The sequence below is a fragment of the Anopheles nili genome, chromosome X (assembly GCF_943737925.1).
Source record: "Anopheles nili chromosome X, idAnoNiliSN_F5_01, whole genome shotgun sequence".
NCBI classification, from domain to species: domain Eukaryota; kingdom Metazoa; phylum Arthropoda; class Insecta; order Diptera; family Culicidae; genus Anopheles; species Anopheles nili.
In genome coordinates this window covers 9,924,290-9,941,314 of record NC_071293.1, presented here as the reverse complement: position 1 = coordinate 9,941,314, position 17,025 = coordinate 9,924,290, and the positions used below count along the sequence as shown (strand labels likewise).

The following is a 17,025-nucleotide window of genomic DNA, read 5'->3' as shown; positions in this document are numbered from 1 at the left end:
TTGGGAAGGCTCGGATCGCGCGAATAAACGTGCAGGCTGTGTACCAACATTGTGTATTCCAGCCAGCAAACGATGGGTATTCGGAGCGTGTGCCAATCCGTTCGAGCTGAACGTCAGGTGGCCTAGACAATGGCCTGTCAATGACACACGCGTCTCACCTCTGGGTGGGTTGCGAATTTACTTGATGGAGGGTCAAGTTGCAAGGAACCACATGGCCATGTCCGGAAGATTCCGAACCTCCTTAAAACCCGCAGTTAGTGCCACTGCCAGTTGGCACATCTAATTTCGAAGTTTCTCAAGGATACGATGGCGCATTAAACATGACCTCGCGATTGGAAGTTTACGTTAATTAGGTCATCTCGTTACAACTTCTTGTAGCACGATTAAATGAGATTTTTTAACCCTTTAAGACCCTCGCTGATATGATGCTGTTTTGGGAGAGAGTTTTGCAAAAGGACTCAGTTGTTTGTACGAGCTTGGGGTAAAATTTCGCGCGCTTGGGATGTAATTTCGAACGTTATCGTTTGAACCTTGGTCGGTTGATGCGTGATGAGTGGTTGATTGCCTGAGCCATAGGTGAGAAGTTGAGGTTGCCGGAGAAAAAAAAGGAAGAATTCTAGCAATATGTGCGTTTAGCCTACGCCAAAAATACCCTCATCGCGTTCATCGCCAAAGAAGACTTCACTCATTTGCAAACAGCGTGGTAAAGGATGTAAAGACCACACACAGTTCCACTCATCATTGCAAATTTTGGAACAAACACACACATTCACATATAAACACACACACACACACACAGAGACGCGTTCCCGCACTCGCTGAGAATTTCTCTCAACCGGAAGTACTTACGACGTACCGCCTAGCGAGATGGAGGCCCTTCAGCCCCTGCCGGGATGAGTGCTGGCTTCCGGAACTGACAAGTCCACCGAAAAAAACACACACACACACACACGCACGAAACAAAACGCACCGAAAGCGGCTTAGGGCCCAAACCCAGGCAACGACGGAACGACGAGATTTGCAAGTCTTTCTCCACCGACTCCGCGCGAGCAACTAAACCCTACTCGCGAGCCCATCGCCGCAGCTCGGGGTGGCCTACACACCCCATGCCGCAAGGGAGGATGAACGGGGGCGGGATTTGGGTGGGGGACGGGAAGGGCAGAGCGAGAGACCACCAGCTCGGTGGCGGGGTCATTTTTCATCCCCCTTGCCATGGGCGACGTTCTAACCGTACGATCTGCCCTGAGCCAGGCCGGAGATGACGATGGCGCGACGTCCGGAGACGTCCGGGTTTGAGTTGTTTATTGGTGCTACCGTGTGCCTTTTTCTTTTCTTTTCTTTTTGTTTTGGTCTGTTTGTTTGCGTGTGTGTGTATGTGTGTACTGTTTTGTTTTAGGATCTCCCCCGGTCGAGCTAGCACCGGGAGATAGCGCACGTTTGGGGGAGGAAGATGTCGCTCTGGCAAACGTCAGAGAGGCTGTCATAAATTTCGCTCACCGAGGATTTGGCTAAGCTATCGGTAAACAAACCCGCTGCTAATGGCGGCGATGGCTAAACCATGTGATGCGTCAGTTGACCTTTACGTCACGGACTTTTAAGCCTCTCGAGGAGGATGCGCTGAAACGTTCGACGCGCACGTGACGGTGTTTCGATCCTGCTGAAGGACGGTTCGATTCCGAGGCTCGATTACCTCCACTTATAGACCGCCCAGAGTCTGAATACGTCTCGGTTGGAATTAGCCCAACCTGGTGGTCAGTTTTTGCATTCTGTAACAGCTTCATACAGATAACGGATGGCAGAAGAGAATTGCTCACAAGCAAATCCCCGGTAGATAAGTGAACCGGTGCATCCGATCGATACGGAGCAGCTAGCAGGTTTCCAATCCACCCTGATCCACTTCTTGGGGACCTGCGCACTTCCGGCTTTAGTAAACCTGTCAGAGGACGCTATGCTAACCGCTCATGCGACAGGTCACATGTGCCAAAGCCTTGGACCATCTTCACGTAGATCCACCGTATTTCGGTGAAGGTTGGCCAACCGCCTCCTCCTCCTCCTTCTCCTCCTCTTCCTCCTTCTTCTCTTTCTCCTCTTTTTCTCCATCAAAAAGCCCACTCCAAGACTCCAACATTGCGCAAACCGGTCGGGTGTTGTTCCCACAAACCCGGAGCGGATTTCGCCGGCCAATTCGAGATTCTCCTCCAACGTACCTCGCCTCCTTGCTGGTATCTTCCCGGTGTGTCTTATCAGCTCAAATGCCCAACACGGTAGGCTTGATGGGTTCGCAAAACGCCCACCCCGGGGCACGTTTCTTGAGGTGATCTGTTCGTGCTTACACCTCGCAGGTGTCCCGCGAAGGGTTCCGCCCTTGTTCGCGGCTTGGCCACCCCGTTTTACGCTGGTAGGTACAACCTTTATGCAGGGTAGGTTAGTTTGCGAGCCTAAGCTGGGCCTGGCAAAGGGCCGGGTGGCATTATCATCTTAGCTCGTATCGTAGGGAAGTCAACAAGCCGGTGATGTCTTGTCGGTAGCGCGGTAGTCGTGTGTAGGTAAATAAGATACAGCTTCACGGCTGATAGAGCGATAGATTGCACAAGACAGCTCAGGTGGTAGCGAGCCCTGTTCGAATTTGTTACCGTTTGTGTCGTCCTCTTCGGTGTTCATCCTGTGGAAGCAGTCTTTGGGATATTCGAGGTGTCTTCAGGAGATAGACAGAGCTGTTGAGGCTGATAACAGGTGTCGAAAAAGGACCAGTATTGACCGGAATCCGTCACCAGCTCGATGAATTGTAATCTATCTCACTGCCGCATATCACAACGCGATAGAGGCTGATGTGGAGCAACTCTTCTGGAAGGGATTTTCGTTCGAACCACCCATTGGCAGGTGATGAGCGGTGACGCGTTATTTCCTCTCTACACCGGCCCCGCAGAAAGCGCATAATGAACCGAATTAGCGCCAATTGAGTGCAGCGAAAAATTGCATCGCCATTCTCTCACCACAAAAGGGCTTAGCACCGCAGCTCAGCACGCCAGCCCTAAACCGCGGTGCGACGCGGCTGTGAATCGCTACCACACGAAGGTTGAACTTGATTTCCCGCCATTGTCGTTTTTCTTGACATCAGCCAAATGACAATTACACGGCATATTATCTAACATTAGCGGGATGTATCTACGTGCGGTCGCGCGGCCAGTGATAGAGACGATAGAGAAAGCGCGGGCGGAACGTGCGAGAACGAGAAAATGGGCTTAATGCTGGTGAGAGGGTGGTGGTGGTGGTGGTGGTTTTGGGAGGGTGTAGCACAGGGTAACGACGGTTCGGTGCTCGGGGTCCAGCTTCCTGATGGGGTGCTATGAGTGGGTGGAAACTGTTCCGTAACTGAAGAATCGTAATTCCAGTTGTCTCTCAACGAACAGCTTCTCTTCTGCTGTGCTTTGTAAGGGGCCAAAAAAAAAAGATCCGATGCCAGTTCTACATGCCGTTTAACTTTCTTCTTTTTTTCTCTCATTTGTGCTTCCCGTGAATGAAAGTGTTTAAATAACTCATATGTCTCTCATCATTAAAACACTATCATGGCTTAATCGTAAACAAATCGAGTAATTTAATACGCAAAAAATTATCAAAACCTCGCGGTACGTTGTTTTCTAACGGTTTATGAGCATTTAAATAAAAAGCTCCGAAAGCTGTTGCGTGTTGCGAGCTTTCGACCATAGATGGCGCTGTCAAACAATTTTAAAGCATTTCATTTCTTTGGCTTTGGGTAGTTTTCCACGCCGAAAGCGTTTCTTGATGCAAACAATTTTCCGACCGATAGAAAAAAGCCTAGATGTGCCGTGAAAAGCTCATTGCAGCAGCCGTTGACTTAGTTTAAAGTAAATGCACGAACTTTTGATGCAATTAACGTGAAGAAACGCGCAGTAATGGTTAGTCTGTGTTAACTGGGTGATATTTCAATGCAGCTTTAAAATGTTTCACCTCACTTATATCTCGAGTTGTAGGTATATCTACGAAGCAATAGGGAATAATAATACAGTTACTGTTAAATTGAATTGCTTTAAAAGACTTTTTCCACTCAGTTGCAAGTAAATTTCAGAAACACTTACACTCATTTAAATGACCAAAAGCTACACGGACGCAACACGCTCCAAAACAGTCCCTTCTCACACCTCGTAGGGCGACGGGATCGAAGTGAAGAAAAAAAAAACAAACATAAACACATACAAACATCCTGAGGCTATCGAACCGCAAGACAGCGTGGCGAGTAATGGGCAGCTCATTACACGGCCCCAACAGCGTGCAAAGGGCCGCTAAGAACCAACGCACAGCAAGAAACCATCAGCAGGTGACGCGTTCCATTCAACAGGCGAAAGCTGACCTTTCCATTCCCTTATTCAGCTTCAATTCGCTCTTCTACGAGCACCATCATCGTCCCGAGTGACAGATACCCGAGCCGCGGAGTCGCGTGAGGTTACGTAAACAAATAAACTTAAATGAGAATATACATATTTTCTTTTTTTTTTGCACCTCCTGGGTTGCTCTCCCTGATCCCTGTTTTCCCTTCACCCAGGGCACCTGCCGCCCGTGGGGGAAATTAGAGCCACAATCGGCTCGAGCGCATACGAATAAAGTCAAGCAACAAGAGCTATCAACCCCCGAGGTGCAGCCCTTGACATTCGCAGTCGTACGGCACTAATCTCGGATTGCCGGCAAAAATGGTCGCATCGAGATTGCTCGATCGGTTTACAACCCACACATACTTTGCCGCCTGCCTGTGTTGCTTAACAGTGCTCTAGCGAGTCAAAGTGCCACTTCGGGTGGTTCAGAAACGGACTACAACGAATGGATTTCGCTCTTCATCACAACAGGGGGGGACCCGAATCAGACCCACTCCGACACACACAGGCGTACACGCGCATGTAACGGGTCGGGCGGGTTGTCAAGTGAACGATCTGCAATCCGAATCGATACGGATACGCCACTACAACCACTTACGCAACGGTTTGGTTTTTTCGGGAAATGGCGACCAGAACAAAATGGCACTAGTGAAACGAACGCTCCGACTTAAGTAGTGCAGGCTTGGATACGAACACTAAGCCTACGTGTCCGCGTGCGCTCTTGAAATTTTTCTCTCTCCCTCTCTCTCTCTCTCGGGTTCGTGTTAATTAACCGTTTGTCTCACCTGTCACCAGAGTTCAACGGACAAACCGACAAAAAGACGAGGAAAAGTGACGCTGCAATCGAAATTTAAAGCACAAGACGCTCGGTTTGACCACACGAACGAGCAGCAAGCTGGGACCAGCGGAGAAAAACGAGCAGATAAAACGCTTTCTTCCGGAGGAGTAGCAGTAACAAGGCCATTAACATACGACGATGGGGCAAAAAAAATGGCGGTTGTTACAAGCAACGGCCCAGCCCGGGGGAAAGCCACCAGGCTTGGGAAAAGCTACGGAAAAGCTGGCTGCATAAATTGAAAAGCAAGCGACCATCATCGGAGCACATTCGAGCGAAGAAACGCATGCTAGATGTGCCCGAACGTTGCCTCTACGCCATTTGTACTGCGGTTGATGGATATGGCCGTCACAAATGGAGCCCAACGTTTCGCGTTTGCTATCTTGAAGATCTTGCTCCGGGGATCTGCGTCACTAGCCGAAAGCCAGGCCAGAGGATGGAGCAATCTGCTTCGAGTGTGCAGTCGTGATATTGATTGTCAAAAAAGGAGAGAGAGAGAGAGAAGAAAAAAAAATCAAACCGAAATGAAGCAAACAAACTTTTGCTTGGAATCGCGCACGGGAACATTAATGCCTGACCATGGTCCGATGGAAGGATGAGAGAGAGAGAGGGAGGGGGGAAGCGTCCGGGTGGGTTTCGAGAGGGAGTACGATGGGAAAACGCAGCAAGCACGTGCCCCAACGCAAGTGCAGACGATGCGTAAAGCTACAAGGTGCGAGAAAAACAGTTTGATTGACGCGCCCGGCTTTGAAAAGTATCGTCCATGGGGTTCATGGGAGGACGAGAGGTGGTGCAGAGTGGTGGGGCAGTTTAACATCATTACTCTCGGTGGGTGATGGAAGTGTAGGTGGGAATGGTGGGAAGGGGCATCTGCCAGCGGGGTGACATTCGAGAGGAGGCGAAAGTTTGCGATGCCACAAAATTATCGCCCTCAAAATCGGCCATTTGTTGGTTTTTCTTTTTGAGTTTTGGTGTAGAAGTGTTCTGCCATTGAGAGAAGCCTAGGTGTGAGTGAAGTTTAAAAAAAGCTGGGAATAAAAGTAATGCGATACGCTGGGAATAAAGCAATAAAAGAAATACGATATCACCCAATAGTTGGTTTGCAAGCAGTTTGCATACAATCTTAGGCAGTAATCCTGTAACAATTGGGCTTTTTAATTTCGATTTTAATCGTTGCTTGTCTTCCGCTTTTTCCTTATCATCCTTTCCATCTTATCATACTTGGTGTTTCCGTTTTTTTAAGATGCATCATTTTAAATTTGTAATTTCATAAAAAATGGAGTTTTTTAGCCACAAAAAAACAAACGAGAAAGATAAAGTTATGTAAAAACAGCAAAATAATAGAAATTATATATCAATTTTGCCTCAATTTCTCTTCAAGTTGTTGAAAAATGTGGATTTTTAATGTTATTATTTCTTGGGGGTTCTTGAATTAAATCAAATTAATTCTTATAGAATCTATAGTATATTATTATTTCTAGTATTATATTCTTGATTCGACTGATGGCAGACAAATGAAAAAGAGATGAATCGAAAACAATTGAGGGAAACAAAGAAGAAATTAGAAACAAAATTAACCCGATTATTTAGAGGACCATTTCTCCAAAGTAAACCCAAGCCAATATAGAAGTGTTGTTCTATCCCCAACTTTTATACCAGCTCAATCATAATCTGAGCTTTCAACAAGTGGAGGTGCCCAAAAAATGGAGACGCCTAAAAATGGAGGCGCCCAGTACCTCATGGGATCAGCACGTGTGCCGCCGGTTCCGGTACGATCGATCGAGTTGCACTTCCACTCGCGAGTGCTCTTGTGTCATATCGCTAATTAAACTACATCCAGATTCGCCACTCCTCAGCTGATCCAGCCCGTGTGTGCAATCGGGCACCATCGCGATGCAACTGAACAATCAGCGTGAAAGACCGAGGAAGATTGCGCGTATTAAGCGTTCAATTGGGCTTCGAATGCGCTTTATTGCGGGTATCAAATAGCCAGGTACGGTCCCCGGCACCGCTAAGATGCCGTGACTTTGCTCCAGCAGCTTTCCATCGACGGGATAATATTGCACAAAGCCAACGCTTAACGATGTCCTTTTTGCCAGGCGATGGACGGTGGATTGCACCTTCGCCCAAACCTTCGTGTCTAATTGTGTCCCGTTCGCCAAACCACCGGATATGCGAGGATTTTGAGGCGGAGGAAGAAGAAGAAAACACACACAAACACGCACGCACACAGCAAAGGGCAGCCGGCGAAGGGTGCGGAGTGCGCAGGCACGCCTCGGCACTCTTGCGCTGAATGTGCCTGAAGCGTTTGCACGCGGCCGGAAGCGTATATAAGGGCATGCCGACTGGAGGCTGCTGCCGCAGTTCTGCTGAGTGATTGCGCGAGTTCGAAGCCACTGCAACCGGTGTTGGTGTGTGAGAGAGAGTGAGAAAGAGAGAGAGAGAGAGAGACAAAAAAACAAAATCCCATTCCCGTACGGCCTCTCGGAAAGGAGCGCAAGTAGGTTTCAAGTTCGTGGGAAAGGGTGCAATAGGGGGCTGAGCGCGGGGGGCGGCGAGGGGAATTTTGGGACTGGGGGAAGACAAGTAGGCAGAGGGTGAGGTGAAAATTAACGAAAAAGCCGCTAAAAAAGGCGGAATTCAGCCCTCTTCTCAGCACCGACAACGTGTCAGCTTCTATTCAAATTCAACCGTTAAATAAAAACCACCCCAAAACCCGACAATCCTTCATGGGAGTGTGCGCGTATGCGTGTGTATGTGTGTGTACGTGTGCGTCTTTGTGAAACATTTTTCCTCAGAATATGGTAGAATTATCGTTCCACGTATGGCAGATGAGCCACGAGTGGAGTGGGCTTCATTTTCGAGTCTTTTTTTTCTCAAAACCTCCCCCAATCGAGCTGCACTTCCGGAAAAAACGCATTTCAATGCAGTTTTCGCACCCTATCGCCCACCGGAAGCGGGCTGAAAAACCTGTCTACCTGTTGAGTGATTGCACCGCGAGCACGCGTGCTTTCCAGGGGTTTTGCTTCCGAACATCGAGCGGTTGATGATTAGCCAAGCAGGACCCTAATCCTTGGGTGGGAAAAGATAATGAAGGTTGATTTATGCGATCGCTCGGTTCTGTCCAGGCACGCAAAGTGCAGCAAGTGCTTTCGGGAGTGCATTTTGCAGTTTCCCGTATAATGAAGGCTCGAGCTAAGAGGCACCGTTTCTGGTGGATCTTTCGGGCGCTAACTGTTGGGAAGGGCTTGAGCAGGCGAACACGCTGCTCTGGCGGGTTTCCAGGCCACTTAGGGAAATTTACCACCCCCTGGGGGGGGGGGGGGCTATTCTCCCAGCACTGCCCCGAAGCCCTTTTACGCGTTGCCGGGCTTTTGGGGGTTTAAAATTCGGGATGCCGATCATAAATTGAGATTACGGATTAATTTGCATCAACGCCAAAAATGGCGTAGCGGAACAATCAAGCAGGGAGAAGCACGGATGGGAAAAGGAAAAACTGGCACACTTCAGCACCGAATCAAGCTCGCGGCTGTACCATCGGCGGTCAGGCGTGCTAATTGGGGTTTGGCTGGAATATGCTCTAAATGAGGCATAATCCCAAAACCTTCCGCAAAAAACCTTCGTCATTCGCAAAGCCACCATCACGCGCTGCGGGGGCTTGGGAAGGAGGGAAAGGATATATTCGTCGAAAGGACGAGCACGAGAAGAAGACCGCAGCCAATGGATCCACGTGGTGTACCGAGTGTCGAGTACAACCATTAGCCATACGTGCTCAGGGAGTCGTAAATCGGGTACCGCATCATCTCCTCCGGAAATATGAATCACGACGCTGACAGTATCATTGGCGCGTTCCCAAACGCGTTGTCATTTGTACGACAAACAACCGTCAGTTCCGCTTTACGCGGTGTAAGCGCGCTTGTCGCTTGTTCACACGCGACTGGAAGGAGAAAGGGGGAGGGGAGAGGTGGGGGCGGGGGTGGGAGTAAAGGACACCCAATTCGGGAAATGCTGTGCAAACAAACCGAGCCAGTTAGCCAGTGGAAAGGGCGCTCACTTTGAGTGAATCCTTGCGCAGGACGTGGGCAGGAGGCATTAAAAAGGCGACAACTATATGGCGTGCTTTTTAGTGCTTCTACAGGGGATGCTGTTCTGGAGCGGGACTATGCTTCGTGTTTTTTTTCCTCCACCCTCTCAATAGACCCTCAATAAAAGTTGTCCGCTTCAAACCGAATGCCATCAACGAGCGCTGGCAGGATTTGCGCTAGCGTGTCCTGTTTGCTTTGGACAGGTTTTGGGAAGTGAACAAGCCGCAGGAACTTTCCGTTCTGCGAGGGTTTCAGGTTCACTGCGCTCGGGCTTCAATTAATGCCGCTTTACGTACTTTACGATGCACTAAAATTCATCATTCGACACGTAAGGAGGGGTTTTTTTCGAGAGGATGAAGCATTTGAGTTGACAAGCAAACCGACCTACTCGCTCTACGTCGCTAACGAGATTCGCAGACTTCCTGAGGTGACTAAAATCATGCAGACTGTTTGGAGGGTAAAACTTCCGGTTTCCATCATTCATCCTCAACGCAGCAATGTTTGGAGGCACTTTTGTGTCTCATTCTCAACGGAAGAAACGTTTGAAAGCGAAACCTACCAGGCCACATCTTGCTCGGGGGTACAGCGTGCTTGAACCGCGATGTAGTTCGTGCTCTTGTCGCGGTTAACACTTCTTGTGAGGTTCTTTATGCTTTGCATGACGTGTGAAGGCCAGCTCATGCCACTCACATCACTTCACGGGTAAGATAGTACAATGCCGTAGGCAATTAACCACAGCGTTATGGTTGATTGGAGCGATCCTTGAAGGACCTTCGGGCAACGACTCGCTAGACTGCGGAGGTTGATTGTACCAGAACAAGAAAGCTTTCGGTGGAGTTTAGAGGTTAGAAGGATTGGTACCGCTTTCTTCCATTTGGAAAGCGTTCTGGATATATAACACTGGCTTGTTGTTTCTCCAACATCTTGAGGCATTATTTGATATGCAGGGTTTATGCGTCTCTTTCTTTCTGACACTCTATCTCTCTTTTTCGGATTTTTTTTTTTCTTTTCACTACAGAAATGAAGGTGCACCGCTGCATACTCTGTCTGGTGATTACGTTGATGTCCGTGCTGCACTGCAGCTGCCAAAGCTCAGAAGAACGTCCTCTGACGAACGAAGCAAACTACCCGGAGATTGACCGTAGCAAACTTCCGCTAGCCAGTCTCAGCGGACTACTGGACAGTCTGGAGCACGCGAGCTCCGGTAGCCGGCAGATTAATGCTGGAGGAATCGCTGCCAACAACCCCCTGTTGCAGGTGGATCCTGAGATACCTGACCCGTCAGATCTCGCTGCCCGGCTCGGTTATGCTCAGCTGAACAACGATATCAAGCGAAGCTGGAACAAGATGAACGCGGCTTGGGGAAAGCGAGTGACTGGAGGCAACCGAAATGCTGGCTGGACGAAATTCGGTGGTAAGTGTTCCTGATGCTCCTGAAACCGGTTACCCTGGAGATCGTCAGGATTCGCGCGTCCGAGCTTTCTGTTATAGAAGAAGCCCTCCCATTTCTTTAGATTGTTGCGAAGGAAACCCACACGTTCGTAGCTAGCGGGACAATGCCCGTCGGTATGTTGGAAAATGTGTGAAAGTTGTTTTTGAACATATTGACTGGTAATCAATTTCGAGAACGGATCTTAAAGCGAAAAGGAAGCAATAGAGCTGCATCAACATGTGATCTGGTGACAATTTGTGGCTGAAATAGTTCCAAAAGGCAAATTCTAGTTTTTTCTATTCCCATCTACAGCATCGAAGTTGTGCCTAGCAGCAGCAACCTTTTTTTCTTTTAGTTTTTATTACAGGAGTGTTTTGTGCATAAAAGTACACACTACTTTTTATATTGCTATTTAGAGGCTCGCTGTACAACAGTTGGTTTACGTACTAGAGCTTTTGTTTTAATTTTTCGCTTTTTGTTCCATTTCATGACTAAAATTTTTATATACTTTATCAAGAAATCTTGAAATCGTAATCAACGGAATGCCCCTTTTCTTGAATTAAACTCGGAACAACGAGCAATATTAAAAAAGCGACATATTATTTTGATTATTCCTCACTAAAAGAATTCTTTACTTAAATGTTGACTATTGTATGTTAAGCTTGTCGCATATTTGTATGATATATGACGTTGACTTATTATCGACTGTAATAATTACTGAAACTAATACGAATCAAACATTGAATCATATTTTATATTATGTACGTCGCAGCAACATTGCATTGCCTTGTTATACGACCAAGTCACTTTATAAACCTATATTCTGTAAATAATGAAAAACGTACAGGAAAGAAAGAAATCTAAAGGTCTAGTGTAGCGGTTTCTCACTCAATAACCGAAGAGCTACCCAACAAAGAGCTAAAAGTGATCAATATATTTTTCTTTTCAGCGGCCTGGGGGAAGCGAGAACCGGGATGGAATAATCTCAAAGGACTTTGGGGAAAACGCACAGATAAATGGGACAAATTGGCATCAGCTTGGGGCAAACGGCAGGAGATGAGCCGAAGCTACTAATGCGTATACGTATAGATGCCACACAACATCATACAGATCGTCAGATCGCAGTCTATCACTAGCACTATAACAAAATTGTTTTACTACGTTAATAAGGGAAAAATGCAAACACTCCAACCGCAGACGATTGCCCTTATCAACATGAGCATCAACCGCTGGCTAAGACAGGGAAAATACAGATACGGCAATTAAATACTCCATACGATTTTTGATCTCGTTAGCGTAATTTCAACCTTTGTCACGTTACCCAAAACTAGAAATAAAAAAGTATAATAAAATTAAAACATGCTATAAACTATGCGCCAGGCTGAGTATAATAATCGCTTAAATAAAGATGCCGACCGAGACAAAAGGCGACTAAAATTAAATCACTAAGCGTTAACCGTGATGTTTAGCAATCAATGTATATCAGCTTTGTATTTAAGGTGTTGAATGGATATCGTACACTGCAAGAAGGTAATATAAATACAAATGTAGGAAATGTAACTGCATGTCGAACAGTGTTACTAATCCAGATGGATGAACGATATTCCGAAAAAACATGCACATCCCCAGTAAAATCAGACGAGTGATGGATAGCTTTGGTAAAGGTCTGAGAGTTCAGACATTTATTGAGTTGTATATCATTTCTAACCCGATATAGCAGCATTTGAGGGTAAACTCTAATTGTTTCGCCTCCAATTGAATCCTCCCGGTTGATCTTCGGGAAGCGCTACGTAGTTAGGATCATCCGTAGCCTCGTCAAACAATTGTTTGCTGAAATTAAGTGAAACAAAAACTCTTATTATTGGTCAAATCATCCGCAGCAACATTTAAAAAACATACAGAATACGAGGAGTTTTAAGAATTTTCATGCCACCTGGCTGGTTAGGTAGTACATCCTCCAGAAAATAGTACAAATGTCCCACTGCGATTCCAATAAGATCTACCCAAATCGTGTTTCCTATTAACACCGAAAATCCAAGCAAGACCCATGGTAAATAAGGCGCCTAGAAAAATATATAAAAGAGAGAAAGAGCACATAACGCAGATGAATTTAAATAATTGTGTTATATACGTATATAGTAAAAATCCAATATTTTAAACAGATTTGAGCACATTAAGCATTGAACAAACAATGCCGACGATATCGTTTGCAATAGGAGAAATGTAGTGTGAGAAAAAGGAAATATTCCTAGATGTAATAAACCGAAATCTGGGCTAAATACAATAATACACACAGACGCAACAGTTTAATGAACCCCTACACGAATTGCATTAAGCGCTGCGTTAAATTGTTACACATGCTGTGAACAGCATGTGTTCAGTTCATCAAATCGAAAGACCTATTAACAATACCGCTTTGCGATGCTGCTCTGAAGCAGTATGAGAACTATATTTAACGGATGATTTTGTTGACATGAACGAAAGTCATAAATTTGGCATGTGATTAAAATTATGAAATTTATAGATTACCTGAAAGTTTAAAACGCCGAAAAAGTTCATTCTAACGAACGGATTTCGTCGTGACCAGACGTACACAAGCATAATGGTAAAAGCTTGACCTAGAAAAAGTAAATTTACGAATAATGCAAGAATCTAGCAACTGTCATTAAGGAAATACACTCAGAAACAAAATATAGCAATTTTCGAGTAATGTTTGGTTTAAAGGATACAACCAGCAATGTTCCTCCGAATAGAAACATTGTAACAAAGTCCGAGCTTCTACCACGGAACGAATTCTCCTCCAGCATTCGACAATACCTTAAATAGTAAATTTTTAACGTTAAATACAACGCCAACGTTTTCCTCACATGCGTGAATACTTACCGAAACGTGAAAATCATGTTGAAAAGAAAATTGAAACCAAAGGTTCCAAAAAATAGAAACGTTGTACAAATACGCCATAGCTGGTAGTATTCAAATATTAGCTTTGGGTTGAAATATAGTTGAAATGGTGTAACTATATCGAGGTGCTGAAAGGATAGAATCTATTCAGAAACAGTACATAGATGACGAAATTGTTTGCATTTCATACCACAGAGAGTGTGGTGATGATGCATGCCGTCGAGTATACGCGTGTCACTATCGGTATCTGGAGATATTCTTGGCGGATGGTTTGGTATGCCATCATTCATCCTAAAAGTGTTGAAAACGATATAAAAATATCAATCGCGCAAGCAATTACTTTACTCGTTCTGGCGAACGTATGAACTCCTTCGCGGCGTTATACTACCAGCGGATTAATTGCAACCCGCTTACCGATGTCTCCAAAAATTGTAAGTAAATCTTGAAATTTGAAATTACCTCAGTGCACTATGGCGAGAATGACTTGGAGGAGAGCAAACTGAATGTTATATGCATGGATTTATTTGATCAAAATAAGATGCTGTTAACATTTCTGTCGTGTACCAATCAGAGGAGTTCGATGACGTTTATGTTTTTCTATGTACCCCGCAACAAAATATGACAGAAATGTCAAGATAGACCGCAAGTGAAACGTCTTCAACCCATATTGGGTATAAATAAAACGGCGCCGTTGATAAACGGGAAAGCAGCTCCAAGAGCAATCTTAAATATCGTTATCATTTCTCATATTATAATTTTTTATATAATATATTTTTTAGAATCCGTTTCCGATCCGCGGATGAAGAAAGTACTAGAATTTTATATTTAACTTCAAAATCATCAATACGTTATCGAAACATATGTTAGAGCTATAAAAATAATCACAAAAACGTCACAAACCATCTAAACTTTCGTCCCCCGACTAGTCTATAACTAAAGCTACATTAAAATAAATTAATAGTATGCAATATAATTTTACTACCAATAGCTAACAGGTTAAACTAAATTGTCTTTGATTTAGGAATGAAACAAATATTCTAATTGCTTAGCCTACTTTCTAAGTAACGGTTAAGTACCGTTATTAGCCACATCATGTTTCTCAATAGGCTCATAAAATTAGAGAAAAATTGTTAATCACAAAAAATAATCACTTAGATTTTCGAATGTAGTACAATTTATCATAAAAACAAACTTAGGTAAGATAGAAAAACTTACATCCATGGAAATCATGATTAGAATTTATTCACCATCCTTAGTCTTCTGAGAGGCTCAATAAATAATTACAGTTTATAACAAATTCGAAACAAGCGAGGGAAAAACACAACCATTGCTCATTCTTCGAATGTTAGTCGACCAGGCCCATGATTTTTCATATACCTGCGGTATGCTTTGTAACGTGGATTGTCTGCCATTTGTTTTTTCTTCTCGTTCTCCTGTTCTGCCTTAAATCGGTCAAAATTAGATTTTACCCACAGCTGTTCCTTCAAAAATTGATCCACATTTTCCGTTGCGATCGAATTAAACTGCACCGAAGTTAGCTTCATGTACTTCCGGATGAGATACAGTTGTTCTTCTCGCCCGTAAGGATGTTTCAGGATATTGAACTTCCAAATCCATCGTGCATTCCAGCAAAAATAACGACCGATAGTATATGGTAACAGAAACAGTTGAATCCAAAGAATATCTTTTATCTCGGGCTTAGCATAAGCTCCTTGAATGTCCATATTGTTTTCGATAACCTTACGGATTTGTTCATCATTTTCTTTTCTGATTTCTGCTTTCGATAACTTAGCGCGATGCTTGCCACCGCCAGACATACCATTGCCGTTGCTTTGCGATTGATTTATCATTTCCAGCGCTTTGTTGCGGTATTTTGGTAAAGACATGAAATATTTGATAGCGGTGTCATACCTTTGCCATCGCGTTACGTACTGAATACAAGAGATTATGCTTATCGTAACGACGATTACCAGACGTACATCGATTTTAGCTTTCCTACGATAGTACCGGTAAAAGTGTGAATAGTATGCCTGTGGATTATCCAGCATATAGTTGTAATCGTTGCGAGATTCTTCATCTTTCAACACTTCGTAGGCCGTTGCAATTTTTTTGAAAGATTCTTCGGCCACCTGCTTCTGTTCCACGCCATGATGCAGATCCGGATGGAACTTTCGCGCAAGTTGTCGGTAGCTTTTGGCGATTTCCTGCTTGGTGCTTTCTCTCGTTACGCCCAGTAGCTCGTAACAGTTGTCTTTGCCGCAATAAAATTGATCGAGGTAGTTGCCATTGATCGAAACAGCACAAAATCCTAGAAATATTATTAACCAGCACGAAATTCGTGCTGCCGTCGTCATCCTGCACTCTAACTTCTATTTAATTCTTTTCTTGTTTTTCTTATTGTTATCAATTGTATGAATGACATGTTCTGCCGCGTCAAACTGACGAATCGTTATTTTGTTTCTTGTCAAATGTTCATTCTTTTGCCTCGTTTTCTTGTTCATGAGTATTGACAATTATTGACAATGGTTAGTTTCCTTCGTTAAATTCTCCATCAGGGCTTTTTTAACGACTCATCTGGAATGTGTTTTTAATTTTTTAAATAACGAGTTATCAACGTGAAATTAAATTGTTAGTTATATTATAATAAATAAGACCTCACAAAAATATTTGGGTGTGGTTTAAATATATATATATACAACTGAGTTCCATTTGGAAATGCCTTAATAATAAGATAGCTATTCAGATATTTTTAAGGGGAACTCGTTAGCTACCCTGGCTCTGAAACTCTCTCAACGAGTGACTATGTTTGAAAATTATGGAATGTATGAAACATTTATGTAATTTTTACATAAATTAATTTGAATTTCATTTTATTTTATTTGAATTCATGAATAGAAATTCATGACTTTACATTTAATTCTTGTTTATAATTTGTTTGTATTGGCTTAAGGTGTTTTAGGATTTGATACCACTTTTATTTTTATTCAAATAGCTTATATTCTTGCAATATTGTGCATGATTAATTTGCTTCTAGAAATATAGTTACATACAAATTCAATTATTTTTATTAATAAAAAACCTTTGAAATATTTTTTTTCAAATTTTTAGCGTGACGCTCTGTTCGTTGGGAGCCATTACGTCAAATGGCATCCTGTCAATGTACTCTAGATTCCACCATCCAAGCTTGAAAGCAGCCTTGGGCACTTAAGGATCAGGGTGCCTCAGAGTACGCGCTTCAACGAACGCCACACCAAACTGCGCTCGTATTCAAAACGGTTGCTGCAATCAAAGCCTGCTCATCGCGTCAACCTACTGTGTTTATTCTACCTGTTTTCGTTCTGGTTGCACGCGCTTCTAACGTGTTTATTTCTCCGTGCAGTGACC

The 17,025-nt window shown here is 44.3% G+C and overlaps 3 protein-coding genes across 3 annotated transcripts; 1 reads left to right on the top strand and 2 right to left on the bottom strand.

Annotated features, from left to right (window-relative positions):
* Positions 1 to 7,656: 7,656 nt before the first annotated feature.
* On the top strand, positions 7,657 to 12,265 carry LOC128728852 (uncharacterized). Its single transcript, XM_053822501.1, has 3 exons — positions 7,657 to 7,723; positions 10,327 to 10,722; positions 11,690 to 12,265. The coding sequence occupies exons 2-3, from the start codon at positions 10,329 to 10,331 to the stop codon at positions 11,812 to 11,814; spliced, it is 519 nt and encodes a 172-aa protein (XP_053678476.1). The 5' UTR covers positions 7,657 to 7,723; positions 10,327 to 10,328; the 3' UTR covers positions 11,815 to 12,265.
* A 144-nt stretch (positions 12,266 to 12,409) lies between these two features.
* On the bottom strand, positions 12,410 to 14,222 carry LOC128728552 (derlin-2). Its single transcript, XM_053822180.1, has 7 exons — positions 14,101 to 14,222; positions 13,832 to 13,932; positions 13,624 to 13,769; positions 13,470 to 13,557; positions 13,270 to 13,392; positions 12,640 to 12,803; positions 12,410 to 12,570 (listed from the first exon to the last, which is right to left on the bottom strand). The coding sequence occupies exons 2-7, from the start codon at positions 13,925 to 13,927 to the stop codon at positions 12,477 to 12,479; spliced, it is 711 nt and encodes a 236-aa protein (XP_053678155.1). The 5' UTR covers positions 13,928 to 13,932; positions 14,101 to 14,222; the 3' UTR covers positions 12,410 to 12,476.
* Positions 14,223 to 14,865: 643 nt separating this feature from the next.
* LOC128728754 (dnaJ homolog subfamily C member 25 homolog) lies at positions 14,866 to 15,995 on the bottom strand. The gene has a single exon (XM_053822398.1). The coding sequence runs from the start codon at positions 15,993 to 15,995 to the stop codon at positions 14,973 to 14,975; it is 1,023 nt and encodes a 340-aa protein (XP_053678373.1). The 3' UTR covers positions 14,866 to 14,972.
* Between the last annotated feature and the right edge of the window lie 1,030 nt (positions 15,996 to 17,025).